This window comes from Lissotriton vulgaris, chromosome 10 (assembly GCF_964263255.1).
Source record: "Lissotriton vulgaris chromosome 10, aLisVul1.2, whole genome shotgun sequence".
NCBI lineage: Eukaryota > Metazoa > Chordata > Amphibia > Caudata > Salamandridae > Lissotriton > Lissotriton vulgaris.
This window is the reverse complement of record NC_141698.1, coordinates 28,104,101-28,121,566: the sequence shown is the minus strand read 5'-3', so window position 1 is coordinate 28,121,566 and position 17,466 is coordinate 28,104,101. Positions and strand designations below refer to the sequence as shown.

At 47.4% G+C, this 17,466-nt stretch overlaps 1 protein-coding gene across 1 annotated transcript in view; it reads left to right on the top strand.

The window, feature by feature from the left end:
* The window catches only part of VMA22 (vacuolar ATPase assembly factor VMA22), a 40,533-nt gene that overhangs the window by 10,972 nt on the left and 12,095 nt on the right, over positions 1-17,466 (top strand). Inside the window, exons 2-4 of the mRNA XM_086940318.1 lie at positions 1,842-2,046; positions 2,671-2,774; positions 3,531-3,646. Coding sequence (XP_086796444.1) covers positions 1,842-2,046; positions 2,671-2,774; positions 3,531-3,646 — 425 coding nt within the window. The remainder of the gene's footprint in view (positions 1-1,841; positions 2,047-2,670; positions 2,775-3,530; positions 3,647-17,466) is intronic.

The following is a 17,466-nucleotide window of genomic DNA, read 5'->3' as shown; positions in this document are numbered from 1 at the left end:
TCGAGCTATATGTTGTTGACTGGCAACCGCATGCAAGGCAACATCACAGAGCTCATTGCGACAGCCATAGCCCCCAACCCCAAAGCGAAAGAGGACAGAGACCTGATCGACCTACTCCTAACTGCAGCAGTGAAAACAATCCTCACAAACTGGAAAGACACCGGGAAGGCCACCTTCAAAGGCTGGCTCAACTGGATCACCTTCTTAAGAGGGGCAGATAATATAGCTACGTACCACTCGCCATGCCACCACTCCGGAGGGGACATGTGGAGCGCTCTGGACAAACACCTGATCACCCTAAAACCTCCATAAAAAGACTGCACGCCATTACTAGCAAAGAATCCTCTGACAGATCTGCACCACCCCCCATACCCCCCCCCCCCACCCCTAGGGCCTCCTCTTCCTTCTTTCTTTTCTTCCTATCTCTTTAACACCCGCGAAAGAGGGGATGTAAGTTAACCGCTAGACTTGACCTTACCGCCCAGTGCGCAGGGGGCCAGAAAACATTTTCAATATCACGCCCCACCGAGCGCCCCATGTAACAATACCCTCGTTGTATCGAAAATAAGACATTGACAATGTACTGTATGTATATAAATACCTGTTTAATAAAAATTGTGAAATTAAAAAAAAAAAGATGAAACAACCACGTGTTAAATGGTAGAGTGTGTTGCAGCTTCGTAGATTTCTATTGTTTGATTTTTTTAAGGTTTATTGTGGTGATCCTTGGACCCATTCAGTCTGAGGCTCTTGATGGTTTATGGCAGTGGTTCCCAAACTTATTCAACCTGTGGCTCCCTGGACCTAATTGGCAGTTGGCCGTGGCTCCCCATCATGTCACTTTTTTTTACCGGTGGGAGGATGTAAGCCAGACATCGGGAATACTTCCAGTTTTCTCCCTGAGGTTAATTGGGATGAAGCTGATGAAGGTATCTCAACAATCAGTAAAAATGGTAATTGTGATGCGGTAATTAACCCTAAAATAGAAATAACCACGCCAGACCACTCAGAACAAGCTCCAAAATCATTATCCCAAGTTCAAGGGGCTTAGCTTCCCTAGGGTCACTCCGTTCTTTATCTTGGTGAACCAATAACGATCTTTCTCTGGTTTATTTTAAGGTGAAGTTGAGTATCATCAACTTTTTGGGGATTTGAGACCAGGTTTTAGTTTTAGTTCCACAAGAGATTTCAGCAATATGCTAGAACTGATCCTTGTGGGATGCCTTTAGTCATCTAGACAGGCAGTGAGGGAGGGAGACATCATTGATTTAAGTCCCCTGACAGTAAAATAGATAACATTTAAAACGATAAAGTACCAAACAATGAAAAGTAGTTTTGATGGAAGGGTTGTCAGCAGGATGTCATGGCCAACTGCATCGGAAGATCCAGAGAGGGCCAGAAGGTGTGGTTCAGCTTTGTGAAGCATCTGTTAGGTGTCATCCACAATGTTTGCAGCATAGGTACAATGACAACTGCATAAACCTGATTAGTTGTTCTTGAGTAGGGAATTTGCCTCTAGATTGGGAAGTGAATAATGCACAGGTGTAGTCCTACACACTCTTACGACCCCACCCATTTATCATGTGGCAGTGGACCCCTCAAAAGAGATACTGTTGTGTAAATGGAAGGATTTCTTTGTTCCCTCAATCCACTCCCATCATCCCTTACATCTACAAGACTGTGGACAGTGTATGAATGGCGATAGAGGAAAGGAGTACATTTCCAGGTGCTGTACATAGCTGCAGATCTTAGGTTCGGTGCATTTACTGTTTGCAGCTGATCAGTTCACTGTATCTTGGGGTGTGTTCACTACTTCTCTTGTACTTGCTTTTAATTTTCAGATTGACCTTTGACAAGCGCTCGTCTGTCGCCAGTAGCTCCTCTGCCGCCTGCCCAGACGTGAGCTCGTCAAAAGCTGCAATGGCTGGTGATGACCCAGAGCTCACCGAGGTGTGTGAGGACCTGGACAGGCTCCTGCTGCACATGATGTCTGAGCTGGAGACGCTGCAGAGTAAGAGGGTGGCCTTGAACGAACTTGTTGAGCAGGTGGGTCTCAGCATATGACGCTTGAGATGGCCAGGTTCAGGACTTGTGGGCCTTGGTCTTCTCCCCTCTATTAATGATTATACTTATTCCATCTTTAAAGAGGTTTTGTATGTTGCAATTGAATTCTCTCTTCTCCTTTTTTGAAATGGTGGTTTTAATGTTATTCTTTTAGAAAGTCAGTGATTATTAATAGTGTGAGCTGGTGATATAGCTCATTGAGTTAAATTCTCACCCCTGACATTTCGAAGTAACTTGTTATTTACAGTACTGCCCAATGGCAACATTGTGGAAGAGGAGAGTTTGCCACCCAAGAGTTTATTAACTCAGTATTTCAATTGGCCTCCAATGGATACAACAGTCTGGTTGGTATCCATTACAAGAATTAGTAGCAGAACTTTTTTCAGAGTTCTCGGGGTATTTATATCTCTAAACAGGGTTCATGAGAAAGTCAATAACTGTTCGAGTTTCTAAGACATAAAAAAAAATCTTGAAATTTCTTGTAAACATTTGCTATTTATTTTGCTTAAATGAGTTGGAATTCCACAATCCTTTTACCCAGTTGATCTGTCTCCCTCTTGATTATTTAAAGATATCTCACATACCAAATTTGTCCTTCAACTGCAGGGCTGGTTTTCGCTTTCCCAGTCTCGTTACGCCATGGGGAACAAGGGTGTTTCATCACTACAGTATGGCACCCAGATGGAGCCATTGGTTCGTGTCTCTACCAGGTAAGGCAAAGAAGAGTGATATTCGTCCAGTAATTGCGCCACAGTCTCCCTGCTGGAAGTGGTGAATTAGTGTGACAAAGCAGCCAACCCTAAATTGGTGGAACTGCAATGAAACGGTGTGGAAGATGTTAAGGGAGTTACTAAAACTTCCCTTTAAGGTATCTTAAAATGCAATAGTCTATATGCTGAGACTTTGGGGGTGGGGAGGTGCGGATGGTCTGTAGCCAATGAGAATCTTTGTTTAGTGAGGATAGCTCCTTCTGTTTCACGTGGGAGGTTGTGCTGTGCGATTGTATGCAAGTGATATCTAGCCTCATTTCAAGGCATTTTTTCTCTCCGTTTTAGGTGCTATGGCATCTTATTCTGTGAATAAACCCCCACTTTCATCTCTTCTTCCAACTAAGGGATTTCTCTAGGTTCCCCGTAGCAGCACCTAGCTGACAGGGTGTGCTTCCAAAGGGGGCTGACATGGGGCATGTAGAGGAGAGGTAAACGGGCTGTGAGAAAAGTCAAGAGGGCTTCTAGTTTACTGCTGTGGATAGAAAGCATACAAGAAAGAATTTCATATCCTGGCAGTTTCTAAAGAAGTACAACATCCCAACTCTGCCCTGCTCAGCCTCCTTCATGGCACCGATAGGCAACTCACATTCTTCGAGAGTGGTGTGTTTTTGATTTTCTTCTGAACATTTAACTCCGTAGTGGCTGGCACTCTACAATGAAAGCATTCATGTTTTCTCTTTTCTCCCTGCTGGGCAGTGCCAATGAGGACGGGAGCTGCCAGTTTCAAGTGGAGCGCATTACATCCATCAAAACAGAGGACTCGGATGCTTCAGAGACACCCCTAGTTGAAGACATCGGCCCCAGAGATCAAGGTGAGTAAAGAGCAAGAATTTCTACTCTTCTGTCTGTAACAAATTGAAAAGAAACAAGAGTCTGGTTAGCCTCGGAGGCCCTCTCTCTTGGCCCAGTCACAGCATGCAACAGGGCCACAGACTCTACTGCACTCCTGTTGGATATCCAAGTTATTCCCTTAAACATTTATTTGACACACAATTCACAGTAGTGTTCTTTTATGCATCTGAAGGAAACATAGGGTAAATGGTACTGCAGAGCTTTTTCGAAGTCTAGATGACTACAAGGAATGGTCTCTGTGAGGCTAGTTCCTATGCAGTTAGTAGGGGCTCAGCGGCAAGCCGGGCTCAGTTAAGAGGTGTACCAGTCTCAAATATAACTTTAAGGAGCCCAGAGTTTGGCAAATCTTTACAGGTGTTTCCACCCCTGGAGGGCATGGGGACATCTATGAAATGGTCTGAGTAATTTATGTTCCATGAGAGACAGACCAGTGTTGCAAGAGGGCGTTCACGTGTTACCAGGCTGTGCAAGGCAAACAAGAGGCCAGAGATGTCTTGAGGGATGTGTATTCCATGTAGGCACTATACACCTTAGCTGAGGTAGACGTACAAACTGGTTATGATCTGTTTTTGTGTTTTTCAGCAAATTTCTGTCCTAGCTCGAGGTAACTCGATTTTGTAAGTCCTCCCAGATGGGATACACCACACTGCAATGGTGTAGGTCCTTGAAAGGCTTCCTATCTAAAAGGAGACAAAGAGAAGCAACACCATTGTCTGCTATAATAACCAGACGCTCTTCAAGGTCACCACTCGCACAGACACACGGCATGGAACATACCACCACGTAATACATACATTCCTACTAATGGCCAAATACATGTAGGAAGTTTGTAAACCAGACCAGTTTTGGGGGACTGAACAGAATGTCCATGAGGTGGTTGGGAAACCCTGTCCCTACCACCAGCTGTCTGCCTCCCTGTAACCTGTTGTTGGCGTCTGTATTGAGATAAATGTATAGGTGGGGTTTATTGTAAGAGTACATCGTGTAGCAAGTGTCGAGTTTACCAAGGGAACGTCAGCAGGGGAAATATTTGGGTAAGTTAGAAAGGCACAGCTCTGCACACAGTGTGGTATTGTTCTTCCCAACAAAGACTGTTCATTCAGACGGTGGCATAGTGATTTTTACAGGGATCTGCAATCTGCATTCATTGACCCTCCCAACGAGTCACAACCACAGTAACGTTTACACACTTTTTCGATCTTTACAGATCCATGCATAGCACTTTTTGTATATTCTGTGCCACTGACCACTCCAATTTCAACCTTGCAGTAGCATCAAAAAGCAGTACACAGACGAATCCTCATTCATAAACATGATCTCCAAACCTCCTCTTTACCTTTTTTGTGCAAACTGTATTTCCAAGCCTTGTCGTGACGCAGCATATTTTAGATACAGTGACAAATCATTTAAACAATTAAAATAGTCACTTTGATGGACTCTGCCTGAGGCACTTTACTTACAAAGCACTTGTTGTGTTTTCGATTATTTTCAGTATTCTAATTTTATCATAAGAAACCGAGATGTTTATTGCAATGAGATATCAGCAGCATAATGGTATATGGATTAGTTATTCCAATTCCATGCTTTAGTTCTCTCTTCATGAAACAACAGTCGTATAACATTCCCCTTTCAACCCATATCTGGCACCCTCACTCTTTCCACCTACCCCCCCCTCCAACAGCCCAACCTAAGCTGAACCAGTGCCCACTTAAAATTTGCTTTTGTTCTTCACCGTGACCATTGCACTGCACAGTAGCCTATGCGCTAGGTAGGCCTGTATCATGGATTTTGTGTTCGTGTGGGGTTACTGGCTCATCAGAACTCTTCCAACTCCTATTGTCTCACAAAAGTTTGTAGCGTTTTAAAAGAAATATAAAATCTCAGACGTCACTGTTATTTTAAAGTGGCTATTCTACCTAGCCATGAACGTGTCCTCTAGTGCCACCCTTGCAAGTCCTTTAAAAAAAAAAATGTTTAGGTCTCACTTAGGCAGCACTTTGAGGCATGCTGTATATACTCTGTGGGCTTTCAGCACCCCCATTTTGTTTAATTAGTTGTTTTGTGTGCCTTTCTAAATTCCTTACTTTTCAGTAGTAAATCGTGGCCATGTGTCCCTCCCTTGGCGACTGGCTCTGTTACATGTCTTATTTTGCTTCTTGCCATTTAAGTTAGTTACTGCGCCCTTCGACTAGGCTCATGTTTTTGGAATGTTGTATTTGCTGGCTTTCCAAAGCAAACATGCCCAGCTGATGTTTGCAACCACATGCTTTTTTTTTTTAGTTAAACACACAGGTTACTTTGATTGCCTTGGCTCGGAAACAAACGTGCTCTGCTGACTGCGTTATTATTTTTGAAACACACATGGCATTCACTGCTTTATTTTTATTTTTTTTCTGAAACAGTACATACACAGGTTATCTCGATTGCCTTAGCCAAACAAAGCAAATCACTTAATAAAAAAACAAGACTTGCGACCGCCATTAATCAACAAGTAAAACAAGGACTGGGCAAGAAGGGAGGGGGGGAATGCCAGTAGGAAGGGAGGGGGAGTGGCAAAGCAGCTGGGGTGTTGCTTGTAAACCACAAGCTCTGGCATTGCGCGGAGGGGGCGGGGGAGCGGATTCCTTTGAAGTGTAAACCTGTCTGACAAATGGTGTGCGATGTGCACGCGCTCGCACACATGCACTGTAGGCAATCCGCCTAGAAAAACCTTTGGGTGCATTTTTTAAAGCCCTACATAATATCTCGCTAACAAGCATTGCTTAAGCAATGCCTTAGGCAAGACCTAAAAAACGCAGTGTGTGCGCAGTGTGAGGCTCGTAACAAAAGGTTGTAATTCTGCTAGTTTTGTCCAGGTGCGTACTATTTTACAAAGTAACAGTGTGCAGACTGGTGCGTGTAAGGGGGTTCTGAAAAAACACAGTACTCATAATAACAGTCTTTTATGAGCGACTGACCGTGTGAAGTATATGCCTGCAGCCGCCCTGCTTGGATTCCTGTTTCTTTTTGCCACCTCTTCCCCCCCCCTACTCGTACTTTAACGTGGTACGTTCAGGGTTTCTTCTACAACGCCTTATGCTAATTGAGTGACATCAGCACAAAATACGCAGTGATTTTCTGCTGATTGAATTACACACCGGTAGGAAGGGTTGGAGAGGTGTGCGTTGGGAGCTCTGAGAAGAGGGCTCCAGCCCAAGGCAGGAACACCTCTCAAAGCATGCTCTTGAAGCTTTTCTTATGTATATACATATATGTACATATTTATTTATCTTTGTATTGCTGCACTTTTCCCCATAACTGGACTATGAATAGCATGCTGCAGCATCATTGATTGATATGCACAAAGCTTGCCTCCAGGTATCACTTTTTGAACCGCGGGCTGTGTTTGCAGAAGGCTGAAAATTCTCCCCGGGAGGGACCAGGGAGCCGGTGGCTGCGTGCCGTGAACAGCTTGTGTAGAACACTTTCACAACATTAGTTTTACATGAAACTACAGTGGGCAACCATCATGCTCGGGCCCATATCCCCAGCATACACTGCTCAGGTGCCTTACAACTACAACCAACTCGAGGGGCGCTTCAAGCAGCTGCAAGGCGAGTTTCACAACTGCTGCTTTGATGTCAGTGTTGTTATGGCACAGGGAGAAGGAGCCCCGCTGCGTTATTTCTGTGCAGGCACACACTATAGATTGGAATTAATCGCCTTTAAAGTTTTTATAAAAGCATTTTAGTTGGTATCAGGTGAAAATCAGTGGGAAACTGCATTGTGTTAAATCACGTGTGTAGATCGATAATGCTGCTCACGCATATGTATATATTGCATTTGTATGCGGTCGTGTGTGTGTTTATGTAGAAAATGCAGTATTTGGGATGTAAATACGTTCAGGAATGCATACAGAGCACATAGTCAAGTCAAAGAATTTATATAGCGCACTACATACCCAGCGGGTTTCAAGGCGCTTAGGAAGGGGGGGAGGATTACTTGTCAAATAACCACGTTTTAAGTTGCTTTCTGAATGCTAAATGGTTCTGGGTAAGGCGCAGGTAAGCGGGGAGTGAGTTCCATGTTTTAGCAGCCAGGTATGAAAAGGATCTGCCTCCCATGGTGGTCTTGTTGATGCGAGGTACAGTGGCGAGGGCTTGGCTGGAAGAGCGTAGTTGGCGGGAGGGGGTGTAGAAGGACAGTCGTGAGTTGAGGCATTCTGGACCGATGTCGTAGAGTGATTTGTGTGCGTGGGTAAGCAGTCGGAAAGTGATCCTCTTATTGACGGGTAGCCAGTGGAGGTCTTTAAGGTGACCAGAGATGTGTTCGCTGCGTGGGATGTCTAATATGAGTCTGGCTGAGGCGTTTTGGATTCGTTGGAGTTTCTTCTGGAGTTTTGCGGTAGTACCTGCGTAGAGGGTGTTTCCGTAGTCCAGTCGGCTCGTGACCAGAGCGTGGGTGACTGTTTTCCTTGTTTCGGAGGGGATCCAGCGAAATGTTTTTCTGAGCATGCGAAGAATGTTGAAGCAGGAAGAGGATACGGCGCTGACTTGTCTGTTCATTGAGAGTGAAGAGTCCAGGATGACGCCTAGGTTCCGTGCGTGGTCTGTCGGGATGGGAGCTTTTCCGAGGGCTTCCGGCCACCAGGAGTCGTCCCATGCGGAGGGGGATGTGCCTAAGATGAGGACTTCTGTTTTGTCTGAGTTCAGTTTCAGACGGCTTTGTTTCATCCATTCGGCGACTTCTTTCATTCCTTCGTGTAGGTTAGTTTTGGCGGTGCTGGGGTCATTGGTGAGAGAAAGGATCAGTTGAGTGTCATCCGCGTAAGAGATGATGTTGAGGTTGTGTTGGCGTGCGATGGCCGCGAGGGGGCTCATGTATACGTTGAAGAGGGTGGGACTGAGAGAGGATCCTTGTGGTACGCCGCAGATGACTTCAGAGGCCTCAGACTTGAATGGTGGAAGGCGGACTCTCTGGGTTCTTCCGGTGAGGAACGAGGTGATCCAATCAAGTGCTTTTCCTTGGATTCCGATGTTATTGAGGCGTTGTAGAAGGGTGCTGTGGCAGACTGTGTCGAATGCTGCAGAGAGGCCAAGGACGATGAGGGCGACTGTGTCTCCATTGTCCAGTAGAGTACGAATGTCGTCTGTTGCTGCGATGAGGGCGGTCTCAGTGCTGTGTTTTGCTCGGAAGCCAGATTGTGAGGGGTCGAGGGATTTGTTGGCTTCGAGGAAGGCGGCGAGCTGGTTGTTGACTGCTTTCTCGATGACTTTGGCCGGGAATGGAAGCAGCGAGATGGGGCGGTAATTTTTGAGTTCGGTGGGGTCCGCTGTGGGTTTTTTCAGAAGGGCGGTGAGTTCAGCGTGTTTCCAGTCTTCCGGGAAGGTGGCGGAGTTGAAGGAGCAGTTGATGACGTCTCGGAGGTGCGGTGCTATGACGGAGTCTGCTTTGTTGAAGATGTGGTGAGGACAAGGGTCTGTGGGGGATCCTGAGTGGATGGAATTCATCAGGCGGATGGTGTCCTCAGTGGAGATTGGGTTCCAGTCGTTGAGGGTGTTCACGGGGGGAAGATGATCAGCAAATGGTAGGGTGGGTTGGTTTCCGGGTTGGTTGTCAAAGCTGTTGTGGATGTCTGCAATCTTGTTGTGGAAAAATGAGGCTAGGGAGTCGCAGAGGGTTTGAGAGGGGGTGATGTCGGAGTTGGCCGAGGGATTGGAAAATTCCTTGATGATGTTGGAAAGTTCCTTGCTGTTGTGAGCGTTGTTGTCAAGTTGATCCTTGAATGCTGTTTTCTTGGCTTTTCGGATTAGTTGGTGGTGAGAGCGGGTGGCGTTTTTGAAGGCGTCCTTGGTGCTGGTGGTTGGGTCTTTTTTCCAGGCCTTTTCAAGGGAACGGCAGAGTTTCTTGGACTTCTTGAGATCATCGTTGAACCATGAGGCCTTCTTGCTGCCAGGTTTGTTTTGACGTTTTTTCAGAGGTGCTAAGGTGTCAGCGGTGTTGGATAACCATAGGGTGAGGTTGGTGGCGGCTTCGTTAGCGTTAGAAGAGAGTGCTGGGGTGTTTTGAAGGAGCGATGCGGAGATTTGGTCCGTGGTGATTTTGTTCCAGTTTCTTTGCAGGGTAGGTTGGAGGTGGGTGCTGGGTTTTGGTTTGTTGTAGGTGAAGTGAACGCATCTGTGGTCAGTCCAGAGGAGGTCCGTAGTGTGGCTGAAGGAGACATGGTTGCTGGATGTGAAGATGGGGTCAAGTGTGTGACCTGCGATGTGAGTGGGGGAAGTGACTAGTTGTTTAAGTCCGAGGTTGGCGAGGTTGTCCAAGAGGGTGGTGGTGTTGCGGTCGTTGATCTTTTCGAGGTGAAAGTTGAGGTCTCCCAGAAGGATGTAGTCTTTCGAGGGGAGCGCGTGTGGGGTGATGAAGTCCGTGATGTCTTCGCTGAATTTTGCGCGGGGTCCTGGTGGTCTGTAGAGGAGGGTGCCTCTGAGTGTGGTTTTGGGGTCGATGTGGATCTGGAAGTGAAGGTGTTCGGAGTTGGCGAGGTTGGCGTCAGAGCTGGTTGATATGCGGATTGATTTCTTATGGACGATAGCGATTCCTCCTCCTGTGTGGCTGGTACGGTCTTTGCGAGTGATCTTATAGTCTTCAGGGATGGCAATGGTGATGTCTAGTGCGGAGGAAGCATTCATCCATGTTTCCGTAAGGAAGGCGATGTCCGGAGAAATGGTGTCTAGTAGATTCCATAGGTCAATGGCGTGTCTGTGGACCGATCGGGTGTTGAGAAGGATGCATTGTAGGTGGTTGGGGTCGGGAATTTGTGACGTGGTTGTAGCGGAGATGTTGTCGGTGCCGCTGAATTTGCAGGAGAAGCAAGAGAAAGGTCCATGGGTGTGTCCAGGAGCGGCTTGGACGCAGTTGGGAGCGCGGCCGGGGTTAAGGGCTAGGAGGGTGGCGGCATCGTAGGTAATGCGGGGGGGCTGGGAGGGACGGGGGCCAGGGGGTCTGGCACTGGGCGCGGTCCAGGCGCGGACGGGCGTAGACGGGCTTACCTTTGGCGCACCTTCGGCGTGTACGTAGCGCGTGGACGCTGCGCGTGGGGGCATTGGCCATAAATGGATGGTGGGGGGGGAGGGGCGAGGGCGTCTCAGCTGGGAGGCGGGGCGGGCACACGAGGGCAACAACAACAACAGTCAAGATGGAGGCGGAGGGGGGAGCACAGCGCTACAGTAATACGCGCAAAACAATCACCAAGCGCTCTATAAGGACCAAACAGTGTAAAACAATTTAAACCAGCAAAGAGGCAGGCACCAGTCAAATGTAGCCGGTACAGGCACAGGCAAAGCAGCGCTACGATACCGGGAACCAGCAGGGGACGCTGGGAGCGACCACTCGGCTCGAGGAGAGGAGTGAGTCACAGCGCGCTGAGGAGGAGAAGCGCTCTAAAAGGTTCGTGGGAGGGCGTCTCAGCTGGGAGGCGGGGCGGGCACACGAGGGCAACAACAACAACAGTCAAGATGGAGGCGGAGGGGGGAGCACAGCGCTACAGTAATACGCGCAAAACAATCACCAAGCGCTCTATAAGGACCAAACAGTGTAAAACAATTTAAACCAGCAAAGAGGCAGGCACCAGTCAAATGTAGCCGGTACAGGCACAGGCAAAGCAGCGCTACGATACCGGGAACCAGCAGGGGACGCTGGGAGCGACCACTCGGCTCGAGGAGAGGAGTGAGTCACAGCGCGCTGAGGAGGAGAAGCGCTCTAAAAGGTTCGTGGGAGGGCGTCTCAGCTGGGAGGCGGGGCGGGCACACGAGGGCAACAACAACAACAGTCAAGATGGAGGCGGAGGGGGGAGCACAGCGCTACAGTAATACGCGCAAAACAATCACCAAGCGCTCTATAAGGACCAAACAGTGTAAAACAATTTAAACCAGCAAAGAGGCAGGCACCAGTCAAATGTAGCCGGTACAGGCACAGGCAAAGCAGAGCTACGATACCTGGAACCAGCAGGGGACGCTGGGAGCGACCATACCACTGTCTGCCCCTGGGATACCTCACTGACAATGGCTGGACCACCACAGACTCTGGTGCAGAACAATGGCCTTGGTCTGACAGAGGGATGCGGTTGAGAATGTGGCCCTATTTGATTCAAAATCCTGTGTTTGCTTTTACAATCATAAAGTGAAGGCAAAGGACTACATCAGCACCGCCATAACCTAGTGGGTAGCAATTGTATAGCTCTTCAATCTCTGGCGACACAGCACCCAGGATAATGTACTGCGTGGCTAAACACTTCTAACGTCCCAAAGGCGAGACATATTGACTATGCCAATGCTTGTTTTTTTCACAGCGGTGAATTCGGTATTGAAAGCTTGTTATTAAAATGCCCTCTATCGCCAATATGATATGGACTGGATGCTGGCTCATATTTATTCCAGCCAAAGGGAAGCTGACGGTATGATCACTCCAGCCCACAACAATGTTATGTTCAATGCTTTTAAAATTTGTTTGATGACTCGGACAGGGACGTAAGTGACCTCTCTTTTTTAGTCTTTCTGACTAAGCTGTTTTCAACAATCATTGTTGGGTTGAATGCGACATCTGCACCCTAATACCTTTTAGGTTTGCTCCTATCATCTGAGGGCTCGCCTGCCAGCACGCACGCTGGTAAGCGATGATTGAAGTACTTGTTGTGTAGCGTTAGAGTCTGGAAGAACCATTCAAGTTTCATATGTTTTATCTGACATCTTTTGTCTGACAGAGACATGGCTGCAAGACACCGATTCTACGGTATTGAATCTGGCGTTCCCCGTTGAGTATTCCATCTACACGCTCAACCGCTCTTCGAGAGGGGGTGGCGTCGCTCTTGCTGTTAAATCGTGCTATTCTTGCGCCTGGAGTGTGCAGAACATCACGGGCTGCGAAAGCGCCCTGTTCAAGGTCGCGGTTACTCCGCATTTTACCTTGTCAGGATTGCTGATTTACCGTCCACCTGGTAGTTCAGTGGCATTTCGAGAGGCTCTTCCTGAGGCGGTTAGTTCACTAGCAGTAGGGTCTGCCAATTTTTCTATCATTGGTGACTTGAATCTCCATTTTGACACTCCATGTCTTTCTTCTGTGGGAGGGATGGTGGCGGACCTTGAGGCCCTTCAATTGTTCCAGCTGGTCTCGGACCCCACTCATAGTGGTGGCCACACTCTGGACCCCTTTTTTTCTAACTTAGAAGGGGTTACAGTGGCCCCCCCGTCCCCCTGACCTGGTCAGACCACTCACTCGTGACCATCTACTGTCCTCTTGACGAAGCCCCACTTAAGGTGCCACTGCGAGCCATGCCCAGACGGCGCTGGAGCAAATTAAAGGCGGAAGATCTCCACCGCCTTCTCACTGACGACCCACTGGGTGCAGTGGAGAACGTGGAGTCTGGTTATGACCATTTCTGCGGATGGGTAACCAGGGCCCTCGACTCCCTTATCCCGGTGGTTTCCAGTAAGTGTGGCTCCCGCGCCCCCAGTCCCTGGTATGATGGCAATCTGAGGGCTCTGAAAAGTGTCTGCAGACGTGCAGAGAGAGACTGGAGGAAGAGGTACGACAGCAGCAAAAAAACCCTGTATATGGCTGCGGTCAAGTTTTATCACCGCGCGGTTTGTAGAACCCGGGCTGAATACTACGCTCTGGAGTTTCGCAATAGTAGGAATCCTGTTAAAACCATCTTTAAGGCCCTTAAAGACCTTGTGGCAAGGAAGCCGGCCGGTAACTCCATCAGCTCCAATATTCATTGTGAAGCGCTGGCGGCTTTCTTCCTGGAGAAGGTCCAGACCATATATAGGGCCTTCCCCTCCTCCACTGCTCAAACCAGTATGGGGCCTCCCATCCGGCTGGATCAGGTGGTGCTAGACTCTCTCCCCTCCCTCTCTTTGGAGTCTTACACGGCCTTGGCTCTCCGAGTTAAGTCGGGGTCGCCGGACGACCCGCTCAAGCCACCTATGTTCAGAGACCAGGTTTTTGCTCGCCCGGTTTGCGACTTAATCAACATGTCGCTAGCATCAGGCCAGGTGCCTTTGAAATGGAAGCATGCGGTAGTAATGCCCATTTTGAAAAAAACATCTCTCGACCCTACAAAATCGGAGAACTACCGCCCGATTTCGCTTCTCCCGTGGCCAGCCAAACTCGCGGAGGCGCATGTCAACACCGCCCTCACTGGTCATCTGTCGCGTGCCAACATTCTGGACGACACCCAGAATGGTTTTCGGGCTGGCCACAGTACGGAGACAGCACTGTTATCTATGGTCGAGCACCTTCGGGTAGTTCTGGATGCAGGTCAAACGGCGGCGCTTGTTTTGTTAGACCTTAGCGCCGCCTTTGACACGGTCTCCCATGACATTCTCCTGCAACGTCTTGAGGAGATAGGGGTGATCGGCACTGCACACCAGTGGTTCCGTTCGTTTCTCAGGGATCGTTCCTTCTGTGTGGCGTCCCCGCCCTACCAGTCCAAATGTCATCCTCTGTCTCTTGGGGTCCCACAGGGCTCCTCACTGAGCCCCACGTTGTTTAACATCTACGTGAGGCCGCTGGCTGAGGTTGTGAAGCTCTGTGGTATGACCATGGTGTCGTACGCAGATGACACCCAGCTAGCGGTCACGATCAGCGGGGACTCTGGGGTGGATGCCCCAAGATTCAGAGAAGGACTCAGGGCGGTGGCTGGTTGGATGACGTCCAACTGTCTCCAACTAAACGCCAAAAAAACGGAGGTGATGATCTTTGGGAAGCAGACGGACCTATGGGGAGATACTTGGTGGCCCTCTGAGCTGGGGCCGACCCCCACTCCGGTTGCGGAGATCAAAAACCTTGGCGTTTGGCTGGACCCTTCCCTCAACTTCGTTGGCCACACCAAAAGGACGGCGGCTTGCTGCTTCGGCATCCTGCGCAATCTGCGCCCTGCCCTCAAATACTTCGATGCCGCAACTCGCCAATTGGTGGTGCAAGCAACGGTTTTGGCGCGGTTGGACTATGCCAGCTCCCTTTTTATAGGATTAAACCAGGCTGAGTTAACTCGACTTCAAAGAGTGCAGAACGCTGCGGCCAGAGCGATTGTAGGTCTTCCTAGGTTTTGCTCGGCCGGTCCATCTTTGCGAGCCTTGCATTGGTTACCCATTAGGCAGCGGATCCACTTTAAAGTTTTGTGCCTTTCCTTCAAAATTCTGAAGGGCCTATCACCTCCCTTACTGCACCAACTTTTGCGCCCTTACATCCCGGGCCGCACTCTGCGCTCGCTAGACCAAGAATTAGCGGTAGGCCCTCGGTTCAAACTCAGTCGGTGGGGGGCCGCTCTTTTAAGGTGCGGGCAGCCGCACTCTGGAACGCTCTCCCTTTGAAACTCCGGACCTTTGGTGACCTGCTCTCCTTCCGCAAGGCCGCTAAAACTCATTTATTTTCTGAGCTTTGTTAAATCCTTCACTCCCCAATTTCTTAATAATTATTTCTGTTCCCCAGTTGTGTTGTGTTCGCCACCTTGTCAGTGCGCCGGGACGCTCCTTCGCTGGAGCAGCCGTGCGCAATACAAATAGCACTAACATAACATAACATAACATAACTTTGTGGAGTAAGATGAATATCTCTTCCTTTCTTTTGCAATTATATTCCACCGGGAGATTTTGTTTGGGTGTTCCAACCAGCTAGTCTGTTCCATATAAAGCCCATCTTTCTTGGAGTAGCCAAGGTGTCTTCAAGGGGTCTCGTCTGGATGTCAGAATTTTAGTAAAGATGTTGAGGTCTCCTCAGAAGGGAGATGGGTCGATAGGTTTGCACTTACAATGGAATCCTGACCTGGAATACAGCATGGCCAACATTTGAGCTTCTGTCACTGACTGAATAACAGTCTTTGGCCTTAGGTGTGGTCCAACAAAGAGTTGAGTTTGTAATAGCCTTGGGGCAATCTTTATAAATAATAGAGGTGTCAAGCTGCGTATGCCTCAAATGTTTGCATTTTTAGGGCCTGTATGACCTAGAGGATTCAACCTTTTTTTACCAGGGCTTGCAGGCTGTCCGTGTCTGTTTATCAGATAATTGAGACTGATGTTCTTGGCATATGTAGAACTCCTGCAGTGCATGGAAGTATCATAATTCCAGTGATGTGCTTGATACAAGATTGAAATGAGGCCAGTTTTTGATTCTCATCAAGGGAACTGGTTCCATGGTGCCTCTTAATTTCAGAAACACAAGAGAAACCTTGTATTGTTTTGCTTTGTTTCGCTTCTTTGCTTTGTGTTTCCGAGATAAACGTCTGCCCGCCAAGCTTCGGCCTTCATAGTGTGCTTGATGAATTTCCAGAAATGCATATTGTGGCAAATTTAACATCGAAGATTGCAGCTGCCCCCCTCGAGCAACTTCTTACCATTGTTTTTTTTTTTGTGATTGGGTGTGTTAATGGGTGGCCCTTATTAGCTTCTTCTCCATTTCATCTTTGACACCATAATATTTCAGAGTTTCACAGAAGATGCAGTTAGGTGGCGTGCCCTGCATATGAATGTTTGAGGTCATTGCATGTTACCTCCTCATTCAAGTCAGCGATACCATTTTAGGCGTGCCAGAAAATTTTATATATATATATATATATATATATATATATATATATATATATATATATATATATATATATATATATATATATATATATATATATATATATATATATATATATATATATATATATATATATATATATATAAATTTAACCCATCACTCTAGCCTATGCTGCAAACTAGTGAGAAAAGAAAATATATTCTCCACACTTTGCCCTGATACGAGGACGCACTCGCACAAATTAATTCACTGAATCATTTATTTAAAAAAGAACCAGCATTTGCATTCCGATATTTGAGCTTCGCCTGACGCGTTTCATAGGCAGTTCCTTCAAAGAACACAAAGCATTGACACACGTCTATATTTCATAACATTGACTGAGGCTCACCAGAGGGCAATCAATTATGAAAAGCTGACGAAATATAAACGTGTGTCAATGCTCTGTGTTCTTTGAAGGAACTGCCTATGAGGAAGGAGCATAATTGCTCTGAAACGCGTCTGGCGAAGCTCAATTATCGGAATGCAAATGCCGGTTCTTTTTGAAATAAAAGATTTAATGAATCGATTCATGTGAGTGCGTCCTCGTATCAGGGCAAAGTGTGGAGAATATATTCTGTAATCCCTTAGAGTTTTGTTGAGGAGTAAGTAGCCAGTGTATAGATTTTATTCCCTGATGGGTTGTGTAAAAATTCCATATCGTCCACCTTGCACATCCTCCGAGAGGGGTGTATGACGTTACAACGCATACTTTTACAACGCACACCTTTACAACGCATTTTTTACAACACAACATCCATTACAACGAATTTTTTAAAACTACTTTACAACACATTCCATTACATCGCATACTAGCTTTACAACGCATACCATTACAACGCATAACATTACATTGCATGTAAGATAAGTATAGGATAGTGTAGGGGTAAAAATTACTAATCTAACTCCGGGGGGGGGTGCAACAGTAGGGTAAGTGTTGGATAGTGTAGGGGTAAAAATTACTATTCTAACTCCAGGGGGTGCAACAGTAGGGTAAGTGTTGGATAGTGTAGGGGTAAAATTACTATTCTAACTCCAGAGGGTGCAATAGTAGGGTAAGTGTTGGATAGTGGAGGGGTAAAAATTACTATTCTAACTCCAGGGGGTGCAACAGTAGGGTAAGGGGTAAAAATTACTATTCTAACTCCTGGGGGTGCAATAGTAGGGTAAGTGTTGGATAGTGGAGGCGTAA